The 17,492-nt window shown below is 31.9% G+C and overlaps 1 protein-coding gene across 1 annotated transcript; it reads right to left on the reverse strand.

The window, feature by feature from the left end:
* Positions 1 to 2,148: 2,148 nt before the first annotated feature.
* LOC140045450 (calpain-1 catalytic subunit-like) lies at positions 2,149 to 13,920 on the reverse strand. The gene is made up of 13 exons (XM_072090359.1): positions 13,812 to 13,920; positions 13,041 to 13,227; positions 12,449 to 12,595; positions 11,338 to 11,469; positions 9,454 to 9,647; positions 8,704 to 8,881; positions 8,151 to 8,320; positions 7,907 to 7,984; positions 7,449 to 7,528; positions 7,006 to 7,131; positions 4,430 to 4,566; positions 3,789 to 4,000; positions 2,149 to 3,634 (listed from the first exon to the last, which is right to left on the reverse strand). The coding sequence occupies exons 2-13, from the start codon at positions 13,224 to 13,226 to the stop codon at positions 3,622 to 3,624; spliced, it is 1,653 nt and encodes a 550-aa protein (XP_071946460.1). The 5' UTR covers position 13,227; positions 13,812 to 13,920; the 3' UTR covers positions 2,149 to 3,621.
* Between the last annotated feature and the right edge of the window lie 3,572 nt (positions 13,921 to 17,492).

Consider the following 17,492-nt stretch of genomic DNA (forward strand, 5'->3'; position numbering starts at 1 on the left):
TTTTTGATAATCCAGGGCAAGAGGAATTATATTATACATTTGATTGTGTCTCCCATTATCGACATTTTGGTAATCCGTGGACACAACAAAGAATTATGTTATAAATGAAATGTTTTATCTAACTATATTATTTTTGATACTCCAGGGCACGAGGGGTAAAAGGTATGTAACATACATTTAATTACGTCTTCCATTACCGACACTTTGGTAATCCGTGGACACAATTAAGAATTATTTTATAGTTTGAAGAATGTTTATCCACCATAGCTCTTAGTTATGGAAATACAATGAAGAATTATTCTTTATTTAGGCCTATGCCCCACTATATTCGTTTAAGCCAATTAAGAATTACCAAACGGAATGACTCAACTAAAAGGCAGAAACCACATATAAATAGAGATATCACCATGTATGTTGCATGCCTCTATAGCCAGTGGTAGTTAGGGAGACGGTTTGGTAGCCAAATCCTAATATTTGTATTACCAAAATGCTAATGTGTTTGTAGTATGTTCAATTTTTAATGTCCAAGCAGGGAGGTATAAAATAAGTGTCTAAAGTGACATGCTGTAGTATTACTATTATGTAGTATTATAGTATCCAGCAAATTCACAAAGAAACATGTTATAAAGCATGTCAAAAACAGTCGGTTCGTGTCTTGCTTAACTTTATTAGTATTGGTACTTAATCTACAACCGATTGTTGATCGAGTCATGAATAAAAAGCATGGATGATTTGTTTAAGCAAATTAAATATTTAATCTGATAGAATTTCTTGTTTCCTTTACATAAGACGCGAATGCAGTGTACGTATCTGGTTTGGCACGTAACGTAAAAAAATGTTCAGTTGGATATTAATATCAAAGTTCGTAATTAAAGTACACGTAACGTAAAAAAAAAAACATGACTTCAAAAGTCTTCTATGTAGGACCCCCTCCCTAACATGTATAGCCGACCAATTTAATATATTTAATTCGCTGTTGGCGTTTCGATAATACTTACCGTATCACATAGGCCTACATGTGTCTGATGGACATTAATTCAATAGGTAGCGGTTATAACGGTAAATATTAGCGTCGTACTCGTGTTTTGTATAAATTAGCCCGTTTATGTACAGAGGGTACGACAACAGGACATACTGAACAGCAACCATGGATTAAAGTACGTGCTTATGTCAAGGGTGTTCATCTTATCAGTTATCAGTTCGACACAATCACGTATACATTATAGTAAAATTATTTAATACAGAATACTATAGACAGCAGCATGGTAATCTATATTTTTTTGCCAGGTTCAAAAAAACTTATCGCTCTATTTCAACAAACGTTGGGAGATAAATTAAAGAGTACAGTACTAATTATTATCCGGTGTATTTAAGTTTGGTATCTTAACATGGGATAATATTTGGTCTATAGTATATCGTGGTCAACTTAAAATTGACAGGAAACGGGTGAAAGAGTTGAGTACTAAGTATTTATATCCACGCTTATAGGTTTAATATAATGTAGATACTGGCTATAATTAATTTTACTTTTTTATTTAAGTAACCGAAGCACGTTGTTACAGAAGACGCCCGAGAAGACGTTAATACACGTAAACAATTATTGTCAATAACTCAAATAAATGAAAATCAAACTTACTAACAATAACATATGGATGGAAATAACAAATACGCCGAACAAGTTGATGATGTAAAAATATAACGAATAGCACTTAACAGCCAAAAACATTAATGTCCCCTGAGATGTAAAACGCATGCGCAAAAACTTCCATTCGAGCTGCAGACAGCGATATTTGATGTGTTGACCATCGGTGCGTCAACTTAGTTATTAATATCAAAGTTCGTTAAGTACTGTATAAATATAATATAGTTTGATAATAGATGGCGCTCTTATATAAGAAGGATTAGTAATAATCATTTATTGGAAACTTCACTTTTACAACAGTGGCACACTTTGATGATAAGGTGCGTCCAAAATATTAACTTAAAATTAAACAAAATAAATGCAACATTTCTTTAACATGTGAAATACGCAACATAAAAGGCATACAAAAATAAATAAAATTAACTTAAAATGAATCAAAATAAATGTAAAAATAATAATAAATTAGTAATAGCCTAAAACTATCAAAGAAGAAATAATACACACTAAAAGAAATCTATGTTAAGCTTTGTCTACACTATCAAACTTTATGTGACAAAAAATGTGATGTGCCCATATATGGACATGATGATGTCATATAATTACTATATTTGGGCATATCACTACCATATTTGGGCACATCACACTTTTTTTGTCAAACTAGTTTGATATTGTAGACAGACTAACTTTCCCGAAATTTAATAATCTCACCTAACTGCTCTAAAATGATAATGCACAATAATACGTACATGCATAATTTAAGTTGAATTAAATTAAATGAACGAAAGAAATAGAACCACAAGAATACATTTCATAGTTAAAATCTCAATTTTATTATCGTATGTAAATGTATGCAGCACACAGTAGGCCTACTGTAATAATAACACAACTTTCCAAAAAAGGAATCAATTGAGTTGAAGCTCAAAAATAACGATGACAATTGAAACAAATACACATCTATTATAAATAAAATATTTAGTTTAATTTATTTAGAAAATGACCCTGAAAAAGCATACCATAAATAGATAGGCCTATGTTCATATTGTGCGCAACTTAGACTGCAGGTACCACATTACAATATTTTCTCACAAACTTCAGGGATTTAGGAATATAAACATTAAGACAAGACAGATCACTAATAAATAAAATTGCAGTAAACATTTGATGTAATATTTTTAGAGTAAGAAATATATTATATATATATATATAAATAAAATAGATGAGGTTTCTTTTTTAAAGAGAATGTACTTTTTAAAAATATATTTTTAACCTGAAGTTAAGAGCAATGACAAATACACAAATAGGAAATATAAAATTTTACAGAAAAATAAAGGAGAATTGAAATATGATAGATGATAACATTAACATAATAAAAGTAAATTTTGATATACAATTTGGCAAATTTGAATTAAAAAACCCCAATTAACATTTTTGTATATATTTTCCAGGGTATTACAATACATCTGTTTTCAGTTATTATCAATATACAAAATCGGGGAGGGGAGGGGGGACTGGAGAGTATAACCAGATTTCTAACATTTTAACTAAGGTAAAAAATTTAAATATAAGTATTATTTACAGGCAAGAACTAAGTAAAATATAACTTATATAAACAAAAACATGATACAATATTAAACTATAAATTAAATTACTCTGAATACAATATAATTAATATAATATAATTAATTGTGAACCACATATATAATTCTTTCTAGATAAAAGTACTTATTTACTTACATTACTAGTCTGGGAAACTAAACTTTTATGACTACATTCACACAATCCTGTTCCATTGGCCACTACTGGGAACAAATGATCCTACTAATGTACATATTTCTGGTGGTCTATATGACCCAAATACTGCTACGATATCACCTGACTGACATTAGTTGAAAGTGAGTGAACCACAAACAAGCCTCAAATGTCAATAGGAAGTCTTCAAATTGCAATTGTGTACTATGTAAACAACTTACTTAAACAATTTACTCAGCAAGCCTGAAAATGAAAATTCTGAATTATTGCTTCATTTATTTTATACCAGTCAAATACATTAAAAAAAATAAATAAATATAAAGGTAAATTTAAATATGGAAACAAGCAAATCATAAATTGGAAAAACAGAATTGTAAAAGAACAAGAAAGAACTTACTTGATTGTGATGTGTTTCTCAGAGAAGAGTCTTAAGATGAAGGATGACACCTCACCGGGGTGAAATGTTGACGGAATGATGATGTAATCACCAGGATCAAGATCAAACTGATGATTTACCTCTCGACGGTTGATGTACGAACCTGATGTGCCGATGTCCTGCGTGTACAGGATGTCATCTTTACTCAGTCTTTTACCATTTTCCTCTGTAGACTGAAAAACGATTTTACTGATTAAGTAATTGCTAAATACTTGTATGTACTATACATTACCACATAGCATGGTATAAACGTAGATCTCAAGTACACAAGCATACTATGTATCCGTCAATGACGGCCATGTGTCTTCAGAAGAAGACGGCTACAAGAAAAGTAACAAATTCAAATTCTCTTTTATTAATCCTTTCATTCATTCAATTCATTGAATGAATATTGAATTTGAATTTTCCTCAAACATGATAAATACCATGTTTAAAAATGTATCGGTTGCCTTAATAGCAATGCAAAATTTTTCAAACTGATGGAGGACTATAATGACATGATTATGTTTGTATCTTGTAGAAATAACTCTAAGAAATTTGTTTGCCCAACAAGATACCCTAGGACCACAACAAAGAAGCTCCAAATACATGATAACACACACCTTGTATAAAACAAAGCCGATGTTGTCCTTCTTTGCCATGTAATCCTTTTTTGAGCTTCGATACTCTTGCAGCAATGAAATAATAACAGAACAGCGCCCCCATTTTGCTGAAGTATCCTCTTCAGAGTTCCAATCATCTAAAAGATTAGAATGTGGGTCATAATTTAGTTTGCTGCCCTCTGCTTCAAATGAATCAAAACTTTGGCTGAAGTATAAATCTTGATTTGATTTGAATTTATTTGATTTTTGATTTGAATTTATTTGGAAAATCATCATAAAAAATACATACAAAGTGATAACATAAATTACGGACATTACAAATAATACATTTATAAAAGACTTTCCAGGATAGCCCAAAAAGCTTATCAGCTTATTTCCATTGGGATCCTTTTACAATCTAAAATAAAAAATATAAACATTACAAAGTATTGCATTAAACACGTAAATATTACAAAAACAATAATATAAAAAACAAGTTAAATTAAAGATTATGATTGACTTATAAAATTATTTGGTAGAACAGAAATGTGATTTAACATTTTTCTTAAAATTAAATTTGTTTTCTATTTGTTGAATGGAATGAGGTAGGTTATTCCATGCCTTTATGCCTGTATAATAAAACGTTTTAGATATCTGACTATCAGATATAGGAACTGAAAAACCATTGACACTACTTCTAGTCATATAATGGTGGTTAGATGAAACTCTTTGAAACTTTTCAGTCAAATAAGGTACTGATTTTCCATAAAAAATCTTATGAACATGATTAAGTTTGAGTTGGCAAATTCTATCCTCTAGACATAATTGACCGATTTGGTTCAGTTCGTCTTTACCAATATGTGCACGATTATTTTTATTTAATATAAACCTAGCAACTTTATTTTGACTGGTTTGGAGTCTTTGTTTAAGTTTTTTAGAAACACCGGAAAACCAGGAGCAACATGCATAGTCAAAGTGACAAGTAATCAGTGCCGAACATAGAATTTTACGAGAAAAGAAATTTAGACATGCAGAATGTCTATACAAAAATTTAAGTCTTGAATTAGTCTTACTAAGAACTTTTTGAACCATAGATTCTCCAGACAGGTCTTCATCAAGCAAACAACCAAGATATGAGATCATATTCTTCTTACATATCAACTTATTTTTAAACATAACAGCAAAATCATGAACATTCTTAAGTTTTCTTTTAGTACCAAACAATATTGATTCAGTTTTATCAGGATGTAATGATAGTTTGTTGTTTATAAGCCTTTTATATCTTTTATAGTCAGTGTACACCTTTCAGGAGAAGAAGAATCGTTCATGGTATTGGTTCATTCACCAGGCCAGTGGCATAACATACGGGGAAAAGGCCCCTGGTTTAGCACTCTAATGCCTGGTAGTTGCATTGGATTGCACATGATGTTCTGGGGTCACTGGATTTAGCCAGTGAGCGCTCATAGTCGTTATTTAGCCAGTGAGCGCTCATAGTCGTTATTTAGCCAGTGAGCGCTCATAGTCGTTATTTAGCCAGTGAGCGCTCATAGTTGTTATTTAACCAGTGAGCGCTCATAGTCGTTATTTAGCCAGTGAGCGCTCATAGTCGTTATTTAGCCAGTGAGCGCTCATAGTTGTTATTTAGCCAGTGAGCGCTCATAGTTGTTATTTAGCCAGTGAGCACTCATAGTCGTTATTTAGCCAGTGAGCGCTCATAGTCGTTATTTAGCCAGTGAGCGCTCATAGTTGTTATTTAGCCAGTGAGCACTCATAGTCGTTATTTAGCCAGTGAGCGCTCATAGTTGTTATTTAGCCAGTGAGCGCTCATAGTTGTTATTTAGCCAGTGAGCGCTCATAGTCGTTATTTAGCCAGTGAGCGCTCATAGTTGTTATTTAGCCAGTGAGCGCTCATAGTTGTTATTTAGCCAGTGAGCACTCATAGTCGTTATTTAGCCAGTGAGCGCTCATAGTCGTTATTTAGCCAGTGAGCGCTCATAGTTGTTATTTAGCCAGTGAGCGCTCATAGTTGTTATTTAGCCAGTGAGCGCTCATAGTTGTTATTTAGCCAGTGAGCGCTCATAGTTGTTATTTAGCAAGTGAGCGATCATAGTTGTTATTTCATTGCATAAGGCACTGCTAAATTGTAAAGAAGAAAAGAATCCAACATAACTTTGAAATCTGTACACTTTTGGTGATATAGTTGTTATGGTTCAGTAATTTTGTTTTGATTTTGAAATAATGGAATAGCCCATAGGGGATGGGAATCCTGCTGGACACCCAAGCCTAGATAGCTGTATTCAAGGAGACATCTCTCTCTTTGGCCTGGGTGACTGCAGGGAGAGGAGTGTTCTTTTTGCTAATGCAAATAAATGCTATAGAATTTGTAATTAAACTGCCATAAACTGAGGCTGTTTTGCTTGCCTGTTTTTGGTGCCGCCTGTTTATATTCTAATAAATGTTATGAGATCAAATCAAGACGAGTTACCTGATAACACTGTACGTGTCGACCGCTACCCCATACAAATAGTTAGGGAGGCCAGAGCCTTTTACATAGTAAAGCACTAGTGTTAGATTTGACACTTTGGTATAACACTTACCTGCCTCTGTAACTGTCAAAATATACTGTTTATTCATCATAAATGAATCTATATTATTTCTAGAACCACCAGCAGTTACACCTTTCACCCAGGATCCATGGATGAATGCGGAATGTAGTGTACTAACTGGGAAAAAAAAATAATAAACAAAAATTAAATGATTCACAATTTTATTCTTCAATTTATATTATACACCTTTCTGTGGGAGAGTTAATAGTCACTAATGTTTATTTTTTTTTATGTTTGTATTTGCCTTTCTCATTTTCAAATATCAATTGCCACTGATGTTTACTGTAATACCGGATTTAATCCCTTCCACAAATCCACACAAGATCAACAAATACAAATTTAATAATTATATTTATTGAAAATTTGGATTTAAAGACAGAAATGTGTTTAATAGGTATAATCACACACCACAACAAATAATATTAGAATCTTACTGTCTGTATCTAGTTTGTTTTCAGCCAGTCTGCACACAATGACTCTAGTAAATTCATTGCAAAAGTCTTGAAATGAAATCCTATGTAAACAATAAGACAAAAGCTATTCAATTAGAGCAAAATATATGATGTAATGTTTGCATACTAACCGGTAGTCAATAAAATGAGATAAAAGGAGAAAATAAAAGTTATTGAAAAAAAAAAAAAAAAAAAAAACGAATAAAGGTTTGTGGTACATCATGTGTTTTTTGAAAAAAATCAGAAAGTTGAGAGTACTGTATATCTGTATATCTAAGGAAATCAGAAAGTTGAGAGTACTGTATATCTGTATATCTAAGGAAATCAGAAAGTTGAGAGTACTGTATATCTGTATATCTAAGGAAATCAGAAAGTTGAGAATATCCCTTTGGAATTCTGGGATTGACCCAAGGATTCTGGGATTGAGGAAATGTTCTTACCAAAATTCACCATCATCTTTATCTTGGAGATCTAGAGCTTTTTTGTCATCAGGCTTTACTCTGTCCCACGAATTGGACCTGCAACAAAAAAGAAAACATGTTACACACCAACAAGAATTAAATGGTCTCACCAGTAACAGTGGTGCTTATTTGAGATACTTGGGAAGAGTGACACGGTCAAATACAAACTACAAAAACTAAATTGAACCAGTGTCTGACAAACACAGCAAAAAATATAAATTACCCATCACTGAAGTCTCCTGTCCATTCGGTTGAGTTTCCCCAGGGGTTACGTACTCTTAACAGCGCCCCCTGGCTATCGTTCAAAAAGGTAACCCACTTCACTGCGGTAATGGAATATGAATGACCGGACACTATTCCTTGTTCATCAGCATTGGCAAGTTGCCAAGCTCCCTAAAGGTGTATTGAAATTAAACAACAAATAAACTACTTCATGCATTTAGTACAGTAGACTTTTGCCAAGTCTGTTTTTACTGTCTTTTTTATGTTAGTCCACCAGTCGACGTTTCGATTTTTCTCCGAGTTTAAAGCTCAAGTAGTATACGTATGAAATGCCATATGTGCCAAATTATTTATATTTTTACTATATTAAGTCAAAACTCTTCTTTTTGAAGAGTGATCAGAAAAGTCATGAAATTAACTTAAATGTACTGATTTCCTACATTTTTATTTATGAAACTGTCACATTTTCTTTTCATGCAGAAACAGGAAACGATACTGACTTGTATTGTTTGGTAACAAAACTATTGTTTAATATAAGAACTATAATAGTTTACCTTTTTAGAGCAAGTCATAAAAGCATTGCATTTACTGCCTTTGCAGAGTGACCTGAATACTTCTAAGTCGGTACCAGTATCAGGTTTAAGTTGAAACACTTCAGCCAGGCCTCCTGTCAAATCAACCATAGCATCAGAGGCCTGCCCTCCATTCAGTCCATCATATGCTCCATTCAACCTGAAATAAAATATACAATTGTATTTTCTAGTATTGACAATCTGACAAAACAAATATACTATGTATGCTATAAAAAAATATTTACTTGTTGCTTCTTTTTTGTGGGGATATCGTTTATCATTCGTTAACCTGTTATTATTTTCAATGCTAGTTATTATAATCTATAAAGTTCAAATTCACAGAATGAGCTATGAATGAAAACCAAGAACAGGTTACAAAAAAATAGGTTAATTGAAATAAATTTGGTGAAAAGTGAGGACAAATACCTTCTTTTAACATGAGAAGATGAATACTTGCCTCATGCTTATGGGCAGATGATACGTGAGAACTAATAGACTTGGGTGAGGCATGCCTAGCTTCCTTAAATATTAAGTATTTCACTGAATTCAATAAATAAGTATTTCCTTAAATTATTCACTTAGATAGGAGATTTTGTTTCATTTCAAGGGTAAGTGTTTCAGAGGGGTTAAAGGTTCGTCCTCTTGTGTTGCAGCAATTAGACCATTTTAAGGTGCATTTATTCTTTTCCATAGAATCGGTCAAAATACAGTAAATAACGCATCCTGTCTTACTTTGCATAGGCCTTTTCAATAAGTGCTGGCCAGAACTCATTAGTATTACTTGAATGTGCATAGAGAAGTTTTCCATCCACTGTTGGTAGTCTGTCATCGATTATGACATCAACCCAGCTTCCAAAACGCCAGAAACGAAAATTAACTATCCCACAATACCCATCTCCATGTAAAGGCTGGTCTCCACTAACAATCTATCAATATTCAATCAATCAAAATCAATTTATTTCATGAAACAAAGGATGTACTACACAATTGTCATCAAAACATTATGGAATAGGGAACTCAAAATAAGCAAAGCTTTAAAGTGGAGACTCTTTAAAGAAAAAAAAATCAATTAATGTGTTTGTGAAGACAAACAATAAGCAAAAACCAATTAAGTGAATCTCTTATTAAACATTAAACAAAACATATACAGTATATAGTTCTTGATCTTTGTATATCAACTTTAAAATAGCATAAAACAGATTTCCTTTTCATACATTCTTACTGTATATCATTCCTCTTTTACAAGGAAGCATTCTCAATTGTACAATAAATTTCAGTTCACATAAGGAACTATATAACTACAATAAAAGTAAACTTTAATCTTTATATTATATAAAATGCTACATCATATATAATTTGCATATGAAGTTAGTAATGGCGTCATTAAAATAATTATCAATGTTATATAGTTTCAGTTGCAACATTCATAGCACCTATTCTCTCCCTTCAAAACTCTTTTCAATTACATTCAATTATCCCAGTTTCTTTGCTTTTATACTTAGTTTTGCTGATACTATATTTAGCTTCTCATTGTGTACTTTACTATTGTTAAATCTATTTTTAGCCCAGCTTACATATATTTATAGCTTCCGACTTTATTATGTTTGCCAATTATAACAGATCATTGACGTCAAATGAACGTTTAAAAGACACTATACCTAACACAAAACCAGGATCCCAGTTAATGGACATGATTTCCTTGAACTTGTAGTAAAAGATGTAAGCACTTATGATCCATATAATAATAGGTGTTGTGCCCCCGGAGAAGTTCTACTATTTTACTAAAGTTATATAAATACATTTTAGTTCGATAATGAACCGTGAACATTTATCGACTATTATTTATAAAGTAAACAATTGGGTGTTACTGAATTAAGTTTACGGTAGTATATGTATTTATTAATCCACCATGAAAACATACCAAAACTTGATCAGGGCGGATTCAGGATGTTCGGAAATCTATATTTATACTATAGATATAAAGATAAGTGCTCAGCTGGAAAATACAGAGAGCAAAAGATAGTGCATTTAATATTTTGAACCATATAGAAGATACAGATAACATAAGACTTTATTAAATTTTTATTAAGTCTGTCATCAAATTAGGTCTGTAGTGAGAGGTGAGTGAGACAAGGCAAAGATAGAATATTATTATTAATACAATTTATGACAAGTTGTGCTGAGAGACTGGGGGTGAAAATTGAAAATTTCAGACGAGGCAAGTTCTGCCTCATGCCTGCTACGGCGCTGTCAAACTAGTTTGACAAAAAAGTGTTATGTTCCCAAATATGGTAGTGATATGACCAATTATGGTAGTGATATGACCAATTATGGTAGTGATATGACCAATTATGGTAGTGATATGACATCATCATGTCCATATATGGGCACATCACATAAAGTTTGATAGTGTAGACAGAGCTTTACTTATTGGCAAAATGTGTTTGTGATTTTGGCAGCGCCGTAGCCAGCATGAGGCAGAACTTGCCTCGTCTGAAATTTTCAATTTTCACCCCCAATCTCTCAGCACAACTTGTCATAATTTATATTAATAATAATATTCTATCTTTGCCTTGTCTGTTTTAACCTCTCACTACAGTGAGTGTATTTATTTACCTTTGAGATTAAGTCTTTATTTTTTGCAACTCCTGCACATGCTGCAAGAAACCAGCAATCACTGAGGCTTCCCTGTATCACATCATCTCTACTGATTCCATCCACCTGCAGTAGTGGATCATCACAGAGTTCCTGCAAAATAAACAGTAAACAGTACGAAATATAGAAAACAACAAATAATAACATTTAACAACAACGAAATATACAAGACAATAAATAATAACAACAACGAAATATAGAAGACAACAAAATAATTTTAACAACCAAACTTTACTGGTTGATCAGAGGCTAGTACAGCTGCATATAATGTTTTATTTGTTACTTTTTGCATCACACATGCAGCTAACTCATCAGGAAAATCCTGGCACCCCTTTAACAAAAAAAATTCATACTTCTACTAGATCTTATAAACTTCAAACGTCCTTTGAACTTAAATAGGGAGAGGTCATAAAAGTTTACAACAAAACATCATTGACTTTTTTGGCCCGGCAATATATTTATAATAGGACTATTATATAGTTGTAGTAAGATACAATGCACTTGTTGTTTGCAATAGGATTATCTATAAGGCAAACAGGAAAGAAAACATTAGGGCCATGGATATATGATAAAAGCATTTTAACTACAGGTATTTGTACGCAAGTAAAAGAGGAAATTACTATGGAATGTATTATTATGGAAACTAAACTGACAATTGAACTCCTGTAAACACTTTCATGAAAGCACACAAAATGTATAAAGACAAACAGGAAAATTAGGTCCTTTAAAACTTGAACTCATCTATATTTGAATATAGGCCAGAGGCGAATCCAAGAATCTAAATTTCGCAAATTGTAATACAAAGATAGCTCAGCCTTTCATTTTACCATTTTTAGGCCCTGCCACTTGGCTGCACCATGTCATATGAAAGGCTATGTTATCTCAAGTCAATTTATTTTCACAATACACAATAATTATACAGGATACATGAAGTAATCATGTGCGGGGAGGGTCATATAAGTCAGAAGACTTTACGTTTGACCCACCCCAAGATATATAACATTAAATCCAAAAAAGAACAAAAAATACATAAACTAATAATCTTATGCTACTGCTAATATAAGATACTTACCATTGGTCGTTTCCATTCAACGCCAGCAACATTTGAATCTCGATCGACAAAGTACATAGAAAAGGAGTCCGCAGGAAAAACATCATCCTCAAATAGTTTACCGTTGCAACATGTTTTCTGTACTTCCTTTAAAAATTCTTCATAGTTCTAAGAAATTGATAAAAGTTAAAAACTGGAGTAAATTGTGAGTGATTTACAAGATGTGAGTTAATAAATCCTCTTTGGTGTACCATTTGGTTTTCAATTCAGAATTATTTTTCCATTGAATACTTACTTAAGTTTTCAAATTTTTAACCTAGTCATAGTCACATGTTTGCATTAATGTTAATGTTTACCATTACAATTAAAAACACAATTTATGTTTCTGAAAGAACAGTAAATCAAGCTAGAAAAATTAATTACTGAAAGAATGACAATAAAAAAGTAACACGTAATAAAAATGTATTCTCTCAGGCCTTAATACTTAAATTGCAATTTATAAATTGTATTTTTTGAAAACTATGTTTAGGCTATATTTGTAGGATTTAAAATGAATTTAAATAAACCATGATTGAATTTGGTGTAAAATAAATATGGACATTTTAAAATTTACCTCTGTAGTACCAAAGACTAAATTTCCATCTGGATGCGGAGAATGTTCCAACTCTTCTACAGGTATATCACTTGGGCATTCCTCATCATCAACGAGTCTGTCTAGAAGTTCTTTATATTTCAGGGCTGCTTCTTTTTCTTGGGGGTCAAGGGGCTTTGATGATCCCTTGCTGCAGGATGTCCCCATACTTCAATTTACATATACAATCATGTTTAATTTAATTTGAAAAAAAAACCAATTATTTTAACATTGTTATAAGGTTGCATTTTTTATTTTAATTAATAGAGGACCTTTTAATTAATATCAGTTCTTGTTAAATGAAAACTGCATGCATTATCCTCTTTAAAAAATGGTATATTGATATTAAAGAATACATTTGACCAAGTAATAACATTGTTATAATGATGCATAATTTATTTTTTATTAAAAAAAAAAATAGAGGACCTTTTAATTACTATCAGTTCTTTTTAAATGAAAAACTGCATGCGTTATCCTCTTGGTATACTGATATTCAAGAATACAATTTGGCTAAATAATATATTCACTAAGCTGTGTCTATATAGATAAATATACAAATATCAATTGCACTTCACATCACAACAATTTCTTACCTTTTAGACTAGCCTAAGTATTGATCACATACTAACATTCAAGGCTATCTCATTGTACCTGTGCATTTATGTGCATACTCATATGAGGGCTAAAAACCATATCATTTTAATGTCAAATGGTCCATTTACCATGCCTAGCAAACAACACATCTATACCTACCTTATAATTATTAAGTTGTTAAATTAGCAATAAACAGTCATTTTCCTACAAATAATTCATCAATACTTGTTGTGTGTACATCGTTGTCACTAGCAGCATTCTTTTGTTGTATATATTCTTACTGTTTACCTTTTGTTGTTTAACAGAGTAGGGAGTAAATATGTGAATTACCGCGGTCCGGCTAGGTTAATGGACTCATTTTTATTTGTATGATAATGGAACATTCCCAGGCGCCATAAGAACTGTACTATATTTACTTAATTATTTTTGCTTATTGGAAGGAGTTGAATATAAATGTTGCTGGCTGAATGTACATTTATCATACTGAATGAAAAAGAACAAATTTATTGTATATTGAAGAAATTAATATATTTTTATAATCAAATCCCTTATATTAAAAATAAATGTTTTTGTAAAGCAAATCTAAACGTTTACATAGTTGTATTAGTATAGTTGTAGTACTTCTTGATTTCTGAGATGACAACCCTTTATCTTTGTTAATATATTGTATTATCAATGTATTGTATATATTGTATTATACTAATTCATATCTTAAAGATATTCTCCCAGTCCATCAGAAAACATAATACATCTTTTACAATCTTTAAACTTGTACGCCAATTCAAACAAACCAGAAGTTATAGGAGCCAAGATTTAGTACATGTTATAGCAACAATCAAGATGAAAAGAAAATTAATTTACAAATCATCTTAAGTAAATTGTTATATTAATTAGAATACATGTGTACGTTGTTAATTAAGTGATTTCACTTAAGTAGGTTCTTAACAATCTCTTGGTGACAGTCACTGTGAATATTACAAGTTAGTCTATTACTATTTGATTTGATCTTGAGATACTTTATTGTTGAAATTAAATTTATTATCTGATTAGTTTTGTTTTCTCTTTCTTAACTTAATAAATGTAAGCTGCTGTAAACCAATCAAGTAATATCATCATACAAAATAAAGAAAGGGTATAATATGTAATTAAAGGGTATTAATGATTAGAGTAATGCATGCAGTAATACACAGTATAGTATCACACACAGTATTGTCACTGTACAGTATTATCAACAGACAAAATTACTTAGTACAGTATTATACACAGTACAGTATTATCACAGACAGTATTATACAGTACAGTATTATCACAGTACAGTATTATCACAGTACAGTATTAGACAGTACAGTATTATCAGACAGTATAGACAGTACAGTATTATCACAGACAGTATTATCACAGACAGTATTAGACAGTACAGTATTATCACAGACAGTATTAGACAGTACAGTATTATCACAGTACAGTATTAGACACTACTACAGTATCACAGACAGAATGAATGTATATAATTTTGATAAACAGTATATTTCTTTTGTTAAAATGATACTTCTGAATAAATAATAAACTATAATATCATTATCAACTATTATATTATCATCATTTCTATAGTATTAATAAAGGGAAGTTGAAGGACAGAGATAAAGTAAGCTGTTTGCATTCAAACACCCATCTCATTATATTTGTATAGTGCCTAATCTTTCAAAGAAGAACACACAAAGAAATGACCCGGAACTATCGTTTTATCTGTATCAATATCTGTCATAGGTACACGTTTCAGTCTGAACTGTTCCCACTTTATCATAATCAATATCGTAATTTGTTTCCATGACTACAAAAAATAACAGTTTGAAAAAATGTCAATTTTTTTCAGTAATTTATACCTGATAGTTTTAGCAGGTTGGTAATTTAATATTTAACAAATTAAATAAATTAATTTTTCTGATCTGCAAGGCTTAACAAAGCCTGTAATCTGATTGAATAACAATACGTAAATAAATTTATAAGTACCAAAATATAAACAAAGATATCGCAACCAACCCAACTTTACTGTGGTTTGTTCCACTTGTTATATAAACTTAAAATTACTCAGCCTGCAGACATTATACGTAGAAAGAAAGCTTGGTTCCCACTAAGACGCAATGCAAGGATGTATTAGCAGCAACGCAAGCGAATTGACCAATTAAAAGCAAAAGATTATTGAAATGGTTGGTCAATATGTTGCGTTGCAGCTTAAGGCTGGTTTCCTGTCGACGTAAGAAGTCGAATTTTGCAACGATTCTTGCGTTTCATACGTTTCTTACGAAAGTTGAGAAAAACTTGACGTCGTTGACCTTAGTCAAGATCGTGTCGGGCCGCAGAGAAACATCTGTAGTTATGCTGCTCCCGAAAGTTGAAATTTTGGCTGTGAAACACACGTCGTATGCTTACATCGATTTTAGTGTTGTTATGAAAGTTGAAATTTTTTTCTTACGTCGGTCGGATTTATGACGTATTTGAAACAACATCTCTGATTGGTGTTTCTTTTTAAAGCGGGTTTTATCATTTTTCGCGCGAAATGTTGAATGTTGTTATTGTACCTGTAGCTACTCAGCAGAAGTGTCAGTGCAGCACACCAACATATTATTTTCAGTAGATAGGCTAGGCCCTAGTATTAGTAAAATACTTAATTAATACTGTACTAATAGCAATTGATTTGACCAAATAATCAAACTAGCCTAGGGCCCTAGCCTATTATTATTAGACCTATCTAGGCCCTAGCATTGGCCTATGGGCCTATAAGCATATCTAATCGAGCATGAGATAGTACTACCGCAGTAAGATACCCATTATTTACAGGCCTATAATAAGAATAAATTTAACAAAACAATATAAATTATACAAAATCAAGCAAACAATTTTTTTTTTAAAGTTACATAATAATATTATATTGCTTACAAAGGGGCTTTCTATATCTTATCTTGTTGCAAATGTTCATTTTCGCGACGTTTCACGGTTTCTATCGATGCTGATTGTTTATTGCACGTCCATAAATAAGAGTATTAGATTTTGATATGAGTTGTAAACTCCCTGATTAGAACATTATTAGGCCTATATTGAAACTACTGTGCATTTGTAAAGTATGTACAACATCGTAAAGTGGGCTAAAATTATAGTAGTAAATACATACAAATGTTATTGTCCGGCTTTATTTCACTATAAGGACATACACATTACGTCATAACTCTTGTCGCTCATTGGTTGCTTGTTACGATTGCGCTTACGTCTCTTGCGAAAGTTGACTTCAAGTCAACTTTCGTAAGAGACGTAAGAAACGTGACGCAAGGGCGTTCATTCAAGCGTAAGATCAAAAATCCCGGTTTCCTGTAAAATCGGAAGAAAACGTCATAACGCAACAATTGTTAGGTCATCGGTTTCCTGTAAAATCAATTTTTTAGCACATAGATTTGCCCATGTGCACCATACCATTATTATTACCATGTGAGAGGCATGAGAGAGGAGAGTGTATATACTCTTACGCACTAATGCATTATATGGTATACATGCAGGAGATTTGTGTTTCTCAAATCATCAAACAATTTAATAATTGGCCTTTTGCCTAATGCAATTATAGGCCTGCAGTAATTTTTTTCTGCTAATATATTTATTTTCATTAAATCAATTGGACATTGGACATGCAGTTTATTTATTATTAGGGTAGGCAATACAGTAAGAGGGGCACAATAGGGTCAAGTAGGGAAAATTACAGATTTGTTTACACACATACATAATTATTGATAAAACTGATAAATTACAATGTGTAATTGAAGTAACCAATAGCATGCGAATCCACCGGAACTT

The sequence above is a fragment of the Antedon mediterranea genome, chromosome 3, assembly GCF_964355755.1.
Source record: "Antedon mediterranea chromosome 3, ecAntMedi1.1, whole genome shotgun sequence".
NCBI lineage: Eukaryota > Metazoa > Echinodermata > Crinoidea > Comatulida > Antedonidae > Antedon > Antedon mediterranea.

Coding starts and splice junctions, on each gene's coding strand:
- LOC140045450 (XM_072090359.1), bottom strand. CDS start 13,226: ATGGGGACATCCTGCAGCAAGGGATCATCAAAGCCCCTTGACCCCCAA. Junction 8,882..9,453: donor ATTGAAAAGGCCTATGCAAA/GTAAGACAGGAT, acceptor ATTTTATTTCAG/GTTGAATGGAGCATATGATG. Junction 7,529..7,906: donor AAAGATGATGGTGAATTTTG/GTAAGAACATTT, acceptor TTGTTTACATAG/GATTTCATTTCAAGACTTTT.